Source organism: Poromitra crassiceps, assembly GCF_964638095.1.
Source record: "Poromitra crassiceps genome assembly, chromosome: 8".
In the NCBI taxonomy this organism is placed as follows: Eukaryota; Metazoa; Chordata; class Actinopteri; order Beryciformes; family Melamphaidae; genus Poromitra; species Poromitra crassiceps.
In genome coordinates, this window is record NC_139629.1 from 11,572,252 (window position 1) to 11,589,488 (window position 17,237).

At 43.8% G+C, this 17,237-nt stretch overlaps 1 protein-coding gene across 1 annotated transcript in view; it reads left to right on the plus strand.

Annotated features, from left to right (window-relative positions):
* The window catches only part of stxbp5l (syntaxin binding protein 5L), a gene marked incomplete at both ends in the record, with an annotated part of 240,189 nt that extends 225,266 nt beyond the window's left edge, over nucleotides 1-14,923 (plus strand). The window contains 6 exons of the mRNA XM_083641646.1: nucleotides 1,523-1,762; nucleotides 5,148-5,511; nucleotides 7,149-7,314; nucleotides 9,113-9,224; nucleotides 13,530-13,750; nucleotides 14,882-14,923. Coding sequence (XP_083497772.1) covers nucleotides 1,523-1,762; nucleotides 5,148-5,511; nucleotides 7,149-7,314; nucleotides 9,113-9,224; nucleotides 13,530-13,750; nucleotides 14,882-14,923 — 1,145 coding nt within the window. The remainder of the gene's footprint in view (nucleotides 1-1,522; nucleotides 1,763-5,147; nucleotides 5,512-7,148; nucleotides 7,315-9,112; nucleotides 9,225-13,529; nucleotides 13,751-14,881) is intronic.
* Between the last annotated feature and the right edge of the window lie 2,314 nt (nucleotides 14,924-17,237).

The window sequence follows — 17,237 nt, forward strand, 5'->3', positions numbered from 1 at the left end:
ACCGGTTTTGAGACCACATTTTGATGGTGTCGGACTCGCCCTCCCTCTGTCTTGGTCTTGACTCGGTCTCAGACAAGCCGGACTCGAGATTTTATTTCAAGACCAGTCGAGACCGCAAGGCCCATTCTGAGTCAGGAAGAACCCTGTTTTCCATTGTGTGAAATTATTTTTTAGTGCAGACCAACAGGTTTACATTTCAAATGTTTGTTTCAAGCAACAGAACCGCTATAGATTCATGCTTATGTTAATTAACAGCATACTCCCAGACCAACATACAGATCGCATACTGTATCATCATACACGTTATTATATACTGTATAGTTTAAAACAGTGAAAGAGACACGCACATCCAAAAAACCGGTCTTCAAGGCAGGTGCTGGGCCCAATAAAAAAATATCTATGAAAAAATATGAAATAGAAAAGAGAGGCCGCACACTGAACACACCGCACACGTTTGCAGGATATGTTTTTATTGGGCCCAGCACCTGCCTTGAAGACCGGTTTTTTTATGTGCGTCTCTCTTTCACTGTTTTATACTGTATCATTTACCAATCAGTGGCTGCATGGGGGAATCATCATTACAGCAGTAAGGTGTTTTTACACTTCATTCTGCCCACTGTGTTGAGCCTGTCTGAAGCTCAGCGATATGGAATTGCAGTGTTTCAGATCAAAGGATTGCCCTCTGTCACTATATACGGTGCAGCCATTTGTATTTGACTAAAATTCCTAAATAATGATTTATTTCGTTGATAGCAGATCAAAGGTGGAAGGTTAAGCCATCATTCGAGTCATGGTCTTGAAAATGGTCTTGCATTGGTCTGGTCTCGCCCCCCCTCTGTCTTGGTCTTTACCCGGTCCGCCCGGTCTTGGTCTCGGTCTCGGTTTAGGTGGTCTCGACTCCAACACTATTCCTTAGTGACTCGGACTTTCACTCATTCATTCAGATGGCTAAGTCATGGTTATGTTTTGTCCCAGTTGATTGAACTGTAACCAAACACTACAGAATGTGTGTGTGAGTGTGTGCGCGCGTGTGGTGTGCGTGTGTGTGTGTGTGTGTGTGTGTGTGTGTGTGTGTGTGTGTGTGTGTGTGCGCGTGCGGTGTGTGTGTGTGTGTGTGTGTGTGCGTGCGTGCGTGCGTGTGTGTGTGTGTGTGCGCGTGCGGTGTGTGTGTGAGTGCAGCGTTGGGTTTGACAATGTGTTTCTGTTCAGCTACCCCTCTGTCTTTGTTGTAGTCGGTCACTTTGCTTCTCTCTGTATCGCTGTTTTCATTGTCGTTTTCCAATGCTTTACATTACGATATAGCCTACTGTACATGCAAACCATATCTGACTTTTTGGCATTTCTCTATCTTCCTCTCATTCTCTCTCACCTTAATATGCGCTTCTTTCTATTCTCACCTATTTGTCTTCTCCATTCCACCGTTCCCTCTTCTGTCTGTGTCCTCCACTTCTGTGTCCTTTTTTCCAACTCTTTTGTCCCATCGTTTCTGTCCGCCCGCGTCGTGCTTCTCTGTTCGCCGCAGAGAGTCGGGAGAACTCCTTCAGCCGCTCGCGCAGCTCCAGCGTGTGCAGCATCGACCGGGACACCAAGGAGGCGGTGACCACGCTGCAGTTCGGAGAGTCTTACGGCCGCAAGAGTGATGCCCTGCCCACCCCCTGCCTGTGGGTGGGCACCAGTCTGGGCGGGGTCCTCCTCATCCCAATGTCCATCCCCACCGAAGAGGAGGAGAGGTCGGAGGAGCACGTCACCATCGGCCCCAGCGGTAAGCCACAGTGGGTTTCCACGGGTTCACAAAGGCCAACTGAGGCAGTATGAATGGGCGACATTAACACCACATGTTGCATTTTAAAATCATTACAACATTAATTCCGAGTCATTTGTATAATTACCGCAAACAAATCATCCGTGAGAAGATTGGCAGCCTCTGCATTGGATTTTACACAGAAATGTTTTGAAAATTCAGAATGCATCTCCTACCATTTTAGACCCATTTTGTTCAATTTAATCAACACATGGTTAGTGAAGCCTAAAGTGAGCTATTCCTTTTATAAATATGGTTACCAAGTATGGCAATATGAAAGGAATAAACAACTCCAATTTAAATGGCTGTTATTCATAAATCATACTCTTCCGCGTAATAAAATAGTCCCTCCTGGCTCCAGCTGCACAACCCACGTAGTTGCTGAACGTAACGTCAGCTAGACAGGTTTGGTGAAAAACAGCTAAGATTAGCCAGCGGCTAATGCTTGTACTAACGTACTAGGTTACTGTTAGCTCCGAGTCTAGGCGGCTTTTTTTCTGGAGATAACGTGTCCGGCAGGCACTACTCAATCCACTCATCCATAGACAAGCCACCATGGAGGTCGAAGTTAACCTTAAATGTTTCCATTTCGTTAGGTAGCTAGCGAACGTTGTTACTGTTAGCTCAGCTATCGCATACTGATGATGTCACTAGCAGGAGACAACAGTAAACACTACCGCAAGCCACTGGCGCCGGAACAAGGGGGACATGGGGACATTTTGTCCCCCTTAAAATTTGGTCCCCCTAAAAAATTTTTTTTTTTTTTTTTTTTTTTAATCTGAGGGGGCAACTGCCCCTGACGCTTAGAGCCCACTTTACACTGTTTACACTGCCTGTGATGCTTGTTAAAGCCGTGATCGTTGTGGGATTATTATACCTGAGAGACAGACAGACCTGGACTCTGTACTGCACTCACTGTCATTGGCTGCTGCTATAATCGTATACGGTTATTGTTATTTTATTTTTGTGTTGAGATGACAAGTTTTGCACTGTGTTTCGAAGTGATAATAATAATAATAATAATAATAATAATAAGTTCAGTGTTTCTGCCTGTGTTGCTGTCTGTTGTAGTGTAATTATAAAATGACCTAAAGGGAGAGCAGGTCACCAAGGGAGTGAGAAAAGGAAAAATACTGAATAATTACATCACTACAGTATAATCCTAATGTTAATTTAAAATGAGATATTCATCTAAATATGGCTAAAAATCATCCAAACGTCCATAAAAACGTCAATTTTTCGTCGCCGCCCTTATGGGCGCCGAAAAAAACATAATAAAAAAAAAAAAAAAACATGAAAAAAAAAAAAATGGTGTCCCCCTTATTGCAAACTCGTTCCGGCGCCACTGCCGCAAGCAAGGCACTCTGGAGTATTATGGTGACACGGGTTGGCTTAGGAGCTCCCATTTGCGAGGATAGGCTAGCTAGCTACCATTTGTTTCTCAGAGGCGGATTGGCGGAGTGTTTTTCGGGGATGCGGCTCTAGCTGTGGTATACGCTAAATATATCACAGCTGTGAACCAATCAGATTGCTTGATTTGAGAGAGCCATTTTATAAACGTGTAATAGCTTTCTTGTAGTCAACAATAAACAACTGGTTGGATTAAGAAGCTCCTTGGTATGAATATGGGAAACTGTGTGAGTATTTACAAAGAACTGAAAATAGATGCTCCGTGAAACTGCTCACAATTAAATAACTAATTAACTTTGAGCATGGTATGACCATGGCAGGCGTGGTGGCTGCAGCATCTCAGAAACAGCTGCCCTCGTTTTCCGTCTCTCGAGTGGAAAATGTGTTAATGAGAACGGTCAGAGGGGGCAGGCTTGTTCAAGCTAAGAGAGAGATGTGAGTGGTTTTGGGGTAGGGGTAGGACCATTTTCCATGTCGAAAATGGTTAGCCGTGTTGTTGGTACTTCTAAACATTGCCGAAAGGGCCATAAGACTGAATGGCCACACCACTGCGCTGTGGGCTTCAAGGTATTTGTGCTTGTATGAGTCTGGACAGACATGGAAGTAGACCGTTGGCGGATGGATGCAATGGCGATGCAGGATTTCTAGTTAAGATTTTCAAGTGGGCCGTGATTTGGAAAACATTGGGAACCGCGGAGCTATAGCAACATCTGATACTAGATAGGTGTACCTAATAAAGCGTTCAGTGAGTGTATACAGGGCCGCCGCACCCTATACGCAGAGTACGCAGACTGCGTAGGGCATCATGTGACTGAGGGCACCAAATTTTTTTTTTTTTTTTTTTTTTTGTGCCCTCAGTCAGGCCACTCACTGAACAGCAGGCCAGGGGCCGCCTACTGGTTTACTAGTGGTTTTATTACTTTATTCAGGGTTAAAGTGGGTGCATCTCATTGTAAAATTGGACTCGGCCCAAATTGGGCTTCATACGGCCCAAATTGGGCTTCAAACGGCCCAAATCTGGCTTCAACTGGCCCAAATCTGGCTTCAAATGACCAAAATCGGGCTTCAAACGGCCCAAATCTGGCTTCAAACAGCCCAAATCTGGCTTCAAACGGCCCAAATCTGGCTTCAAACGGCCCAAATTGGGCTTCAAACAGCCCAAATTTTTCGCCGCCGCCCTTCGGACGCCGGCACGCACGTCGGCCTGTATCGGCCTGGCCTGCTTGGTATTTAATGCCCGGCCTGAATTATGATCCCAGTCCGCCCCTGCTTGCATGTACAGTTTAACAATCGCTTGTTTGCTGACATGTACAGTAATTCTAACAATTGTTTGTTTGCCACATGTAATGTAATGTGAGATACACTAGTATCGTTCATAATTAATGATTTTGCAGTCTTTCGTTTCAAGTTCAAGTTCAAGTTCAAGTAGTTTATTGTCATATGTATAATACAATGTATAATACAATGAAATTCTTTATGCTTTGAGCACCCTCAGCCTTACATACACAAGGACATGGTCACAAAGACCGACAGAAAAAGGGTGTAGACCTACATAACTATGTAGGCTACACGTGATACAGACATGTCTGTACACAGTACGTGTAGACATAACACAAACCACAATACAATACAGTACAGTAATGTACAGTTTGACAGTTATTGAAAGTTTCGCGGGGGGTGGGGGGGCACCACAAAACAGTTACGCTTAGGGCACCCAAATGGCCAGCAGCGGCCCTGAGTGTATACACCTCCCATTCATACTGAGATTCTCAATCACACGCTCCTTCACATTCCGAGTTCAATTCAGTCTCAGATTTGAGATGAGAAACAATGGAGAGGCTGTGGTGACAATAAGAAGAGAGATTGGGGAATGGAGCCTCATATTGTTTTCTCATGCGTTATCTTTCTCCTCTCCGCCTCCACCGAACACTCCCAGGCACAGTCCTGATGCTGAAGGGCTCCGTTTTGCGCTTTGCCTTCCTGGACTGCGGGGGTGCTCTCATCCAGAGTCCCCACGAGGTTTGGCGAGACCTCAACGCCCCCGGGGACCCCGAGCGACCGCGGAGGCGCAAGCTGATCAACTTCTCACCGTCGTCCTCCCAGGACGCCTGTGGAGAGGGGCACCTGGCTGTGGCGTGCTCTGAGCGGCAGGCCAAAGTCTTCTTGATGCCCTCCCAGTCTTGCCTCTTCGTCCACAACATCACAGATTCCTCCTTTGTCCTGCGGGCCGATGTGGTGTCTGTGTGTAGCAGCGTCTGCCTGGCCTGCTTCTGCGCCAACGGCCATGTCATGACCCTCAGGTATGAGAATGTCATGTCATGACCCTCAGGTATGAGAAGGAATTGTTTTGTCATGCCGTTCCAACTGAACGCTAATATCTCTTAGTCCCAGTTGTCCGTGTTAAGCCTGTGCATGGAATTTAAAGGACAAGTTCACCCAAAAATGAAAATTCATTCATCTACTCACCCCCATGCCGATGGAAGGATGGAAGGAAAGTTTTTTAGAGTTTCACAGCAAAACACCGTTGCAGAAATCCCCTAAAGCCTAAACAATTGAAGTGGATGGGGTCCAACTTTCAAATGTAAAAAGAAAAGTTCACCTGGTGTAATCCAAGTCTCTACAAGCCCTGAGATGCCAAGTTGACTTGAAAATATGTCATTTACACCCTGCTTGTAGCTGAATCTACACTGCCTAGACATGTGGGCCATGCATGTCAGATGCAGTTAAAGTAGCATGCTACAGTGAAGATTTCAGCTAAGGGAGCGTTCGTTATTTATGAAAGGGGTCACTGGAGGAAAATAGGGGAGGGTGATGCTTTTTTAAATTTAGTCTCAGGGAGGGTGCACTGTTATTAGTTTGAGTCCAGAGGAGGGTCATACAAATTTTAATTGATCTACCGTATATATATTTATTTTATTTTATCTATTTATTTTTGCTTTTCGGAATTGGTATTGGTATAGACCCAACGATACCCCACAAGGGTCCCAACCGATGGGGGAGAGAGGGAAAAAAAAATAAAAAATTAGGCTACAACATTGTCATGCTGGTCCTCAGCCTATATTACGCATAGCGCAGCTGGTAACAGGAGCTCATTTAATAAAAAAAATGTGCAAGCTTTGAGCTTAATAATGCATTGATCCTAATTTTATAATTCATTTCATAGTCCATGTCGAGCTGTTTGTGTGCTTTGCGTAATTTTGTCCCATGCATGATGCCTGCCTATGATTTTATTGAGCATCAACATCGTTATCGACACTGTTTTCCCACTGAAAATAGTAGGATAGCATATGTTGGGGGAAGGTCAATCATATTTTTCCATTCACTTGGGGAGGGCCAAAGAAAAATATATTTTGGTCACAGGAGGGTTACAGCTTTTTATTTCAGAGCACTCCAAATCCCTCCAGTGACCCCCCTTCTAAATAACGAACAGTCCCTAAAAACAGGGTGTAAGTGACATCTTTTCAAATCAATTTGGCATCACAGGGCTTGTGGAGACTTGGATTATGCCAGGTAAGCAGTATGGAGGCATTGTATCTACTCTTTCTTTCTTTCTTTCTTTCTTTCTTCTTTTTACATTTGAAAGTTGGTCACCATCCACTTGAATTGTGTCGAAGAATTCTGCAATGCTGCAAAACTCCACAAATGTTTTGTGGACTAAAAAACTTCAACCGTCCTTCCACCAGCATGGGGGTGAGTATACTGTATAATGACTGAATTTTCATTTTGGGGTGAATTTATCCTTGAAGCTGGCTGAACTTACTGCCTGATTTGATGTATTTCTTTTGTTATCTTTGTCTGGTTGCTAGACCTTTAGAGTGGCTTTGATGTCTGGTCTGGTTTACTTTGATTGAGTTCACAGCTGCCCAGCGATGCAATCTTGATGATCCAGATGGTCTTGATTTCTGTCTAACTGTGTTCTTCTCCTCGTTCCGCCCAGTCTGCCCAGTCTCAGACCACTGATGGACATCAATTATCTACCGCTGACTGACATGCGCATTGCCAGAACCTTCTGCTTCACCAATGGGGGCCAGGCGCTATATCTCAGCTCCCCCACAGAGATCCAGAGAATCACATACAGCCAGGAGATGTGTGACTACTTACAGGTCAGCTAGCACTAGCTGTGTGTGTGTGTGTGTGTGTGTGTGTGTGTGTGTGTGTGTGTGTGTGTGTGTGTGTGTGTGTGTGTGTGTGTGTGTGTGTGTGTGTGTGTGTGTGTGTGTGTGTGTGTGTGCGTGCGTGCGTGCGTGCGTGCGTGCGTGCGTGCGTGCGTGCGTGTGTGTGTGCGCACATATTTTCATGGTTGTGTGTATTTGACACTATCACTAATGAGAGCAGTGGTCAGTGGAGCTCAGCTGTCAACATGACAATATCACAGTGACACCTGCAGGCAAATGTTAGTCACTACTCTTCTGGTTTGTTTTTCCCCAGTCAGCCTCGGATCTGCATCTATTGAAAGTCCTCAGTGTATGTTAAAGTCGAACTGAACCTGTTCGTCACGTGCATAATGAGTCCGTTTCAGACTGAAAACATAGTTTGTCTAAGATGACAGGTTGAGAGGCGGGTCATAGTATCATGTCGATGATTTTATTTGACAATTCTGGGGACTGGATTGGGCTTTGGCCAATCCTGGCGTGTTCCGCCTCCAAATCGAGTGTGATTCAGTGTGTTGTGGCGCTCCCCTCGGGAAGAGCCTTTTGACGGGAGGCTGAGTGGCTGAGTGGAGCTCAGCGACCCGCAGGCAGCCAGCTGCCTTCGTGTTGCCGAGCGGAGAGTGCAGCACGTCGGCCTGGAATCTCTGAAGTGCGACCCCTGACAACCAAGCTCTCGGATGCACGCGCCATTATCGCTGCTATAACGATACGATATCCCTGGAATGTGCGTTTTAACGAGCCAGTTACATTTCTTTGCATTCTTAGAGATTATAGTTTTTGTTTTTTATCCATGTTTCTAACAATTGGCCAAGTTAGTAGTTAGTTTATGGGATAGGAATTCTGCCAGATGACAGGCACTAGGCGCCATTTTCACTCTCTTCTTTCTTTTGGGATATTCCCTGTTTACATAGTCATAGAAGAAAATATTCAGTGGGTCTCGGAACATTAGTGAAAATGATCAAAAACCCTGGTGGTGGCTGGTTAGCCTGGGTAAACCCAGCCTCCAGTGACCTGCTCTCAGGCTTACCCTGCTTAGGAGTCACAAGTAGTGACTGAGAGCAGGTCTGAGAGCAGGTCACGTGGCGGCTGGGTTTACCCAGGCTAGTGGCTGGTGACTTTCCCTTTGAAACTCTAGCGGGGAATTAGTTAAATACAGGGAGAGAGGGGAGGGACGATTTGAAGCACAGCTTTATTTTGTTTCATGTTTTGCTGGCGTTTTGCTGCATGGTGTAGAGACTAGACATTACAAGCAAAACATGACAAGAAATTGATATTTTGTGTGGGGCATTAAAAACTGCAGTTGGTATGGGCAGAGTACATGTTTGGGTTGCTTAGATGAAAATATTGAACTGGAGCTGACACAGTCTTTACCAACACAGTCTCCTAAAAAATGTGTGAAATAGAAACAAAAATGTTTCTATTGAACAATAATGGCTCTAAAATTGTAAGATGGTAAAGTTTTTTTTAATGGTAGTTTTTAGAGGGGTGGGAGAGGTTAGGTTTAGCCGTGGGGGGTGGGAGAGGTTAGGTTTAGGGTTAGGTGTTAGGTGTGGGGTGTGCGCGAGGGGTCCCCGACCGGTGTCGGAGACCCCCCTTACCATCTAGCAATTCTAGAGTCGTTATTGTTAAATAGAAACGTTTTTGGCTATGGACAAGTATGGGCAGCTTCCACAAAGGGTCAAAGTAAAGAAAACTCTGCTCTGTGGTTTGCTAATCCATTCTTCTTCTTGTCTTCTCTCTGTATGTTCAGGAGATGCTGGGAGAGCTGTTCACGCCCACAGAAACACCAGAAGCCCAGAACAGAGGCTTCCTCAAGGGCTTCTTTGGAGGAAATGCCCAGACCTTCGACCGAGAGGAGCTGTGTATGTCGTTTCTCTTTCTCCATGAAGGTTCTCCTTCTCTGTGAAAGGTGTCTGACTGCTTTACAAGCAAAAGTCTCAAGATACCTCTCTTCACCATAACCCACACTATGCTTTATTTCCATGTCAACAGCCATTTGTACAATAAGCTGGGGCTATGGGTGGCTCACCCTGACCCTCTCTCTCCCTTTACATTACATTACATTACGACATTTGGCAGACGCTTTTATCCAAAGCGACTTACAGTAACACATTCTTGTCAGCAACAGAGCAATCACTATGCACAGTAGCGGAGCGTACGCCGGGGCAGAGGGTGCGGCCGCCACGGGCCCACTCGTCAGGGGGGCCCATCAAAAAAAAAAAAAAAAATTTTTTTTTTTTTTTTTTTTTTTTTTGCAGGCCAGGCCACCTGGCTGGCAACCTGTGTTTTTCTTTTTCTTTTTCAGAACAAGCTTGTCTGTAAAGTGGCTTCACTGTAGTCTTTCTTGGACATAATATTACTTGGCTCAATGAGTGACAAATTGTGTTTTCGGATATAGGGGCTATCAGCTATTTTACAGTTGTGACTTAAAATGACTTTATTTAATAAAGTCAGTGGTGTGAGTCTGAGAGGAATTCAATCAATAGACAATAACATTGGTGTGTTTAAAATGAGATATTCCACTAAATATGGCTAAAACCGATTCAAACATGCAAAAAAGGCACATTTTTCTTCGCGGCCTGGCAGGCCCGGTTCTACGGGGGTGCAAAAGCATGCATTGCACCCTTATTTGTCTGCATGCTCAGTTGAAAAGTTAAAAAAAAAAAAAAAAAAATTTTTTTTTATAAATGCTACAGCTGCACACTTACTGTTTAAACTTGAATTATAGTTGTTGTTTTTCTTTGTTCTTTGATGTGATTTTATGGCTTTTTGGCACCTATATGTAACCTTTTAAGGTTGAGATAATTGTATTATCATTATATGGTCCAAATATTTCAGTAAAGCACTTGAAACACTTGAAATATTCTTGCTTGGGTGGTATCATTCTACTTGAAATGATGGTCAAATGCATTATTTTTAGTAAAATAACATGTCAAATTTTTCGGGCGGCCGGCCTTTGGCCAGCCACCCGAGTGGGCCCGGCCTTTGGCCGGGCATCTGCACCCCTTCCTATCTAGGATGCACCCCATGTCATCTTGTTCTGGAACCGGCCCTGCGGCCTGGCCTGGCCTTCAAATTTTTTTTTTTTTTTTTTGATGGGGCCCCCCTAAGAGCTTCGCTCCCTCTGGGCTGATAGGGTCGCTCCGCCCCTGACTATGCAACACAGTCTATGACAACTACAACATCTGAAGGAATAGTGGTAAAGTTAAGTTAGTATTTTTTTTTTTTTTCTCTCCCTCCCCTGAGCAGGTTTTACTTTATCTTTCTTTCCTTGTTTCTCTCCCATTCTCCCCTCCTCTCTCTCTCTCTCTCTCTCTCTCTCCCTCTGCTCTCTTCCTCTCTACCTCCATTTGTTCTTTAATACAGGTGCACAATCTCCAATTGCCATCTGGGCCATGATAGGTCCCTGACAGGACCTTGGCAGGTTAAACAAAGATAACACAGAAACTTAACGTATTATACTTAAACTTAACTGAACTTATCATAACTTAAACCTCTTAATAAACAATATAGACTAGAAATAGTGGCAGTGCTCATTTCTACCGTGTGTCATTGGTTCACCCTCACAATATAGTTTCTCTAAAAAGCAATGTCCGTTATGGTGTAAGAAAGTTCAGTTCTTTGGTATGGCGAAAGGCTTCTGCTCGGAGAACCAACTGAGGGGCCCTATCTTCCCAAAAGCGCTGATTTAGGGTTTGCGCTCGTTTACCGCCGTGCACAATGCAAATTGGGGGCGGACACAACCGCATGCCTGTGATAATTGTACTGGGCATTGGCTGCCCCATGCCAAAGCAGGCGTTTCAGCGCTAAAATGTGGCATAGATGGCATTACCCTATCATCAGCAGCGTGCAATTACTTTGCGCTAAGAGCTTTGAAAAGGCACAAGGCAGACTGCTATCTTCCCCACCTTAAGGCACGCGCAAACAGGTGCGCAAGCGCTATTAGGGGATAGCGCCTGTCAGAAGATAGGGCCCCAACTGAAGATCGCAGCCACTTTACAGTATATTATTTTATTTAGGTCAGGGCTGTCAAAGTCAATCTTTCTGAGGGCCATGGAGAGGGTTGTGAATAAAATCAGGGGCCGGACATTTATTACATTGATTTTTTTATTTTTTTATTGAAGATGTAAGTAAATAACTTGGCTAGTAACTGTATTAAATAATATTACATGCATGCACATTGCACAGTTTAAATATTATGGTTTTTCCATGTTTGTTGCTAGCCTAATTCATACCAGCAAAACTAATAAACTAAAACAAATAACTAATAAAGCAAAATAATATTTATCAAGTACTAAACAATAGTTTTTGGGTTCCGGTTCCGGTACGGGTTTTGTGCCTAAGGAAGGGGGAAATGCTGCTATTAACTCATTGAGTGCCAGCCACTTTTGGAGAACGGACGCTCCCAGTGCCAGAGTTTTCAGAGCGTTTTCAGTGATTTCTCGAGGCCCACAGAATATTGTGTGATATTACTATGTAAACACCGAACACGCAAAAAGAACAAGGAGACTCTATTGTATCATCAGCAAAAAAAAGTTTATTGATACCATTTTCCGTTCTTTAGTTATGAGCCGGAGAAGATAGGTTGTTTTCAGCGTTTTCAGGCATTTCAAATTATAAGCTGAGATATTCAGCCTTTTGTGAAATGCAGCATTTCAAGCACATTCACTGACTCTAGATACGGTAATATTTTCTGATGTAGTGATGTGGTGTAGTTGTGTCCTGCCCTGCGTGCCCCACCCCCCCTCCCCCCCCCTCAGCTGAAAACTCCTCCCCACACTAGTAACACACAGCCTCGCACCAAGCGTCTAGGAAGCCTGGGAAGCGCCGCCTCCCAGGCAGCGCAACATGGAGAAGCCACACGCGGACTGCAGTGAAAGGTTTGGCTTTTCAGTGTCGCGCTGCTGCTTTTCTAGCGGCTAATCATGTGGAGAAACTATGCTGACAGACAGACAGAGGCAGAAGGACTCAGTTGTGTGCGCGGATTGACTGTGTTCGCACGCACCGTCAGTTGCAGCCAGAACAATCTACATGGCTCTGGACTGCAGCATGAGCGGGTTCTCTTTCATCAAGGCTATTTCAGGCTGTGTATTCCTGACATTTCTGTAATCTGGAGAGCACTGTCGCCACCTAAGGGTTCTGTAAAATAGGTTATAGACCTCCAATAGCTACTATAGTTGTACAGGAGCTGCGGAAGGCTTTGATCGACGTCCCACCGTCAAAAAACGCATTGGACGTCGAAGGACGTCCGTGGCACTCTACGTCACTATTTAATTGGACGTCGAAGGACGTCCATGGCACTCAATGAGTTAACAGAAGGCAGATGCTATTTGCACCCGGGTGTAAATATCCGGTTTGACTATTTACACCCGGGTGTAAATAGCTCCCACACCCCAATTCAGAATTTTATTAGAATGCATTTTAAATTTTAAATATAACTAAATGTTTCTAGACCACAGGGCCTAAAATTTATTTTGCAAATTGGGAGTACCGGTAGCTAATAAAGTGGGTTTCCATCCACCTGTTTAATGCGCATTTTCAATTTGCACATTAAAAACCTGAGTGGAAACGCTGCAAATTGGTTTAACATCTTGACGGAACCCTAAAAGACACTTGTTTCAAGTTTCAAGTTTCATTTATTAAAATTTGACTAGGCAGGGTACAAGAGTATTAAAAACACAGTTTTTAAACAGTGATCCTGAAATGAAAAAAATCAAAACTCGTCTACAGTGATCAATCATCATAAATAAAAGCTATGAATTTTGCAACATAAAGCCTGAAGGGCAATTTAAATAAGCGAAATGAGATAAAGTCATTTATAAAACAGTTTAAGAGCGCGAGGAAGAAAAGAGAGTTCATGTCTTTTGGTTCTGCTCGTGGGCACAACGTATTCTCTATGCCGACAGAGAGAATAAGTGGATACCTGGCCCAGTTCCTTGAGAGCCGATTCCCACAGTTGAACCCATAACATGTGTTCACAATCATTTATGTATGCAGTGCACCCACTCTGCATCACCAAGAGATAGCACACAGTGCAACGTCTTGTCCTGTTCTCTCCAGCCATGCCCTGTTTTGTTTAGCCTGACCTCAATCATTTGTAACAAACTTTTTCTCTCCATCTCCCTCCATCTTTCCTCCTCTCTTTCCTTTCTTCTGGATATCCTCAGTTGGGGAGGCGGCAGCAGGGAAAGCTTCACGGAGTCTGGCCCAGCACATCCCTGGGCAGGGCGGGGTGGAGGGCATGAAGGCAGCAGCTGGCGGGGTGGTGGGTGACCTGGCCCGGGCCCGCATCGCCCTGGACGAGAGAGGCCAGAGGCTGGGGGAGCTGGAGGAACGAACCGCCCTCATGATGACCAGCGCAGAAACCTTCTCCAAACACGCTCATGAGGTTGAAAAAAAAGAGAGAGATTGAGGGGTTTCTGCGGATGATTCCCAACAGCATTCCCCAAACAACACTAGCTATAATATTCCATTAACATTCCTATAGAGCTGAAACCTGACCTCTTTTCAGTGTCTTCTTGCAGAAGTCCATTTCATATCATCCAAAACAAAATCATTCTGATATTCCTATAACATTCCTATATGTCCTATATACACACAATATATATATTTGTTGTCTCCTACTGTATGCTATCACTTTAATATTGCTGTGATATTCCTAAAGTATATTGCTGCTACATGATACAGTAGAAGTGTGTGTGTGTGTGTGTGTGTGTGTGTATGTATCTGTGTGTCTGTGTGTCTGTTTAGAATACTTACATGAAAGTGGCTCACAGAAGAAATATACAACTACAGTATTTACGTTCAAGCCAAAGCCATCAAGGTTTTGTCAGAAAATGTGAGCAAGCAGATCAATTTAATAGCTTCAAATATTAAACCCAAGTATATCAATTGTACATTCAACATTTCCAGTAACCCAACATCTGAGCTCAGCTGATGATAACATCACACAAATAGCAACAATCCAGAAGCCCCATGCAAGGCAACGTGATTAAGCCTATACATGATTTTAGTCCCAGAGGGGGCTGACATCCACATTGCATAATTATTATTTCTTTATGGCAACAAATAATGAGCTCAAAGCAGTCGCGCACTTGTAGCCCCAGGCGATGCCATCAATACTAGCCAAGTAGCCTGTGTTGCCCTCTGGATTAGTTGTAGTAGCATATTTTACCCACTAGATGTCATTTGTTTACTGGAGGCTTACTGTATCTATCCCGTGAACACCAGTGAGTCCAGTGGCCATAAACAATATAAGCTATGGAAAGATAACAGAGGAACTAGTCCCAAATTGCAATTTGATTTGACAATTTTATACCAATACTTAAGGCATCATTAATGTGCTAATGGTAGTATGAAGTAAGTATGCTACAGTAGCTTTAATTACAAGACAAGCAAAATCAGTTACCGTAAATCCTCAGAAACACAGCATTATTCCCAAAATTAATCCACTCAACTGTTGCAGCAATCACTAGTTTTAACCACTGACGGTACTGTCCTTTGTCCTTTCTTTTCACAGCTGATGCTGAAGTGCAAGGACAAGAAATGGTACCAGTTCTAATAGCAAGACACATGTTCTGAGGCTGCCCTCTGCTGGGAGCTTTACGCCGGGACAAGGACCTTCACTCTGCAGACGAAAGCGATTCAGAGAGACACACAAGAGAGACTATGTCTTGACAGGCCTCTGTCTTTGTGTATGGCATCGTCACATTTTCCAAGGACTATAGGACAGGTTAGCTGCTAGTAATACCGGACGGATGGTGAGAGGGGATAGGAACACTGGAGAAACTTGAGATGGGACTGGAGACGTCCGACAAGTCCATCTGTGTGTGTGCGTGTGTGTGTGTGTGTGTGTGTGTGCGTGTGTGTGTGTGTGTGTGTGTGTGTGTGTGTGTGTGTGGGGAGGAGGGGGGGGGGGGGGGCTGTTGAGAGTGGGTGGGTTTCCAGGACCTCACTGTGTAGATACTCTAATGTAAGAAACCAACAAGAAATGCATGAAAACAAAAATGGATGACTATTAAAAATATCAAACTGCCATATTAAAAGCAGCATGCTAATTTAACGGGAGGAAATACAAAAAAATATATAAACTTTTATTTCATTATATAAGCCAACAAATGAACCTATGAAAAACTTTATATTTTTTGAAATATTGAGAAAAAAACTATATATAAAAAGGGAAATGTATACCTGCATTGCTATTAAGCCAAATTTGTTCTTTTACTTTTTTTTTATTTGTTTTCCAGCACACAAAGTTGACACACTATTAATGCATATAAATTTAGTTAGCTTTCTTTACACATAGACCCACTGAGACTCATGTTAAAACTATGTCCTTAGTACCGATTACTTGGTGGTCTGCACTGTGCAAACACACTTAACACACACTTAACTCTGCACAGTCTAATCACACTTTTTCTCTCTCTTTTGTTTTGCTGCTGCTGCTGCTGCTACTTACTAGGACATACAACGAGGAAGATTTCACTCCCCAACTACAATAATATGAAAACAGATTAGTGTGCAACGGTTTGGAAATAAACGGAGGTTGCTGAGAGCGTTCAAAGCATATTCTGAGGTCTGAACTGAGCGTGTGTATATCTAAATGATAAACATACAGTATGTATTATTCACGTGCCATAAAAATCAAGATGAGTGAGTCCCCTCACTGTAAAGTAACTAACAAAGAGCTCTGTGCTAGTCATGATATGTAGATGAGACAAAGTCCATGGAACTGAAAAAGAAATGTGTGACTTCTTTTTTAATCCTTTGGTTGTTTATTCATCATCATTCAAATCTTCAACTGCCTTTATCAGACGTATACGTTATGTGAGCTACTGGGTGGTGTGTGTGTGTGTGTGAGAGAGAGAGAGAGAGTGAGAGTGTATCACACAAGCCGATCTAGAGACAAATTATTTCTCTGCCAAAGCAATCGAAAATGAATGAACTTTTAAATGTGGCTGTGTTTTTTTGTTTATTTGTTTTTGTTCTTTTTCCATCTCAATAACCAGAGCGATCCGCTTTCTACATGACCTCACATCATGCTTCTAATAACTCGCTCAGTTGTCTTTGACGGGAGTGGATAGAAGAGGTGCGATTATCACGACCGTTTGGATTTGTTCAGGGCAAGAAGTCCGTGTGATCGGAGGTGTGACGTGTTTTCGCAGCGATGTTCAGGTATGAGTCAGCCATTGAAGAATCTATATACATGTGTGAATCGTTGGTATTGATTTGAGCAGAAGCGAAATATCTACGCTCTGTCCCAACCCCATGTTTGATGGCCATGGCCTCTCAGCCGAGGGCTCTCGTGTGTTCAAAACAAGATGTTTCATGATACATTGTATCATAATAGTGATTGTGTTGTACGTGTCAGTGAGTGGCCACATAACACTGGCAAATGGCATTAACTGAGGAGGATATATGTTGTACTTGTGTATTTGTCTCTCTTTTGAATTGATCTGAGAAGATTACCGATATCCATCTCTCACGCATCAGGCCTTTTACGCACACTAAGCATACACGCATTATGAAGCATTGTATCATATAGTCACGTGAAATACTGTATGTCACGTGAAATACTGTATGCACCGCAGCACACACAGTATGTAACCTGCGTTGTGTGTCACATACAGCTGGGCTTGAACTCGGAACCTTCGGCATGGCGGGCGGACAAACCTGATCTCACAGAAATACGTGAAATGACCACAACGTCTTAACCCTGCATTACATGGTGCGGCCACAGAATGTGTTAAAAAAAATGACATGTCGGGACAACAACCTGGACCACTGGACCGACGGACCGTGGTCTTGAACATAACGACAGCCTGATGTTTAAGTACTGTGATGGAAAAATTGCTGAAATGCCCTGCTGATCCATC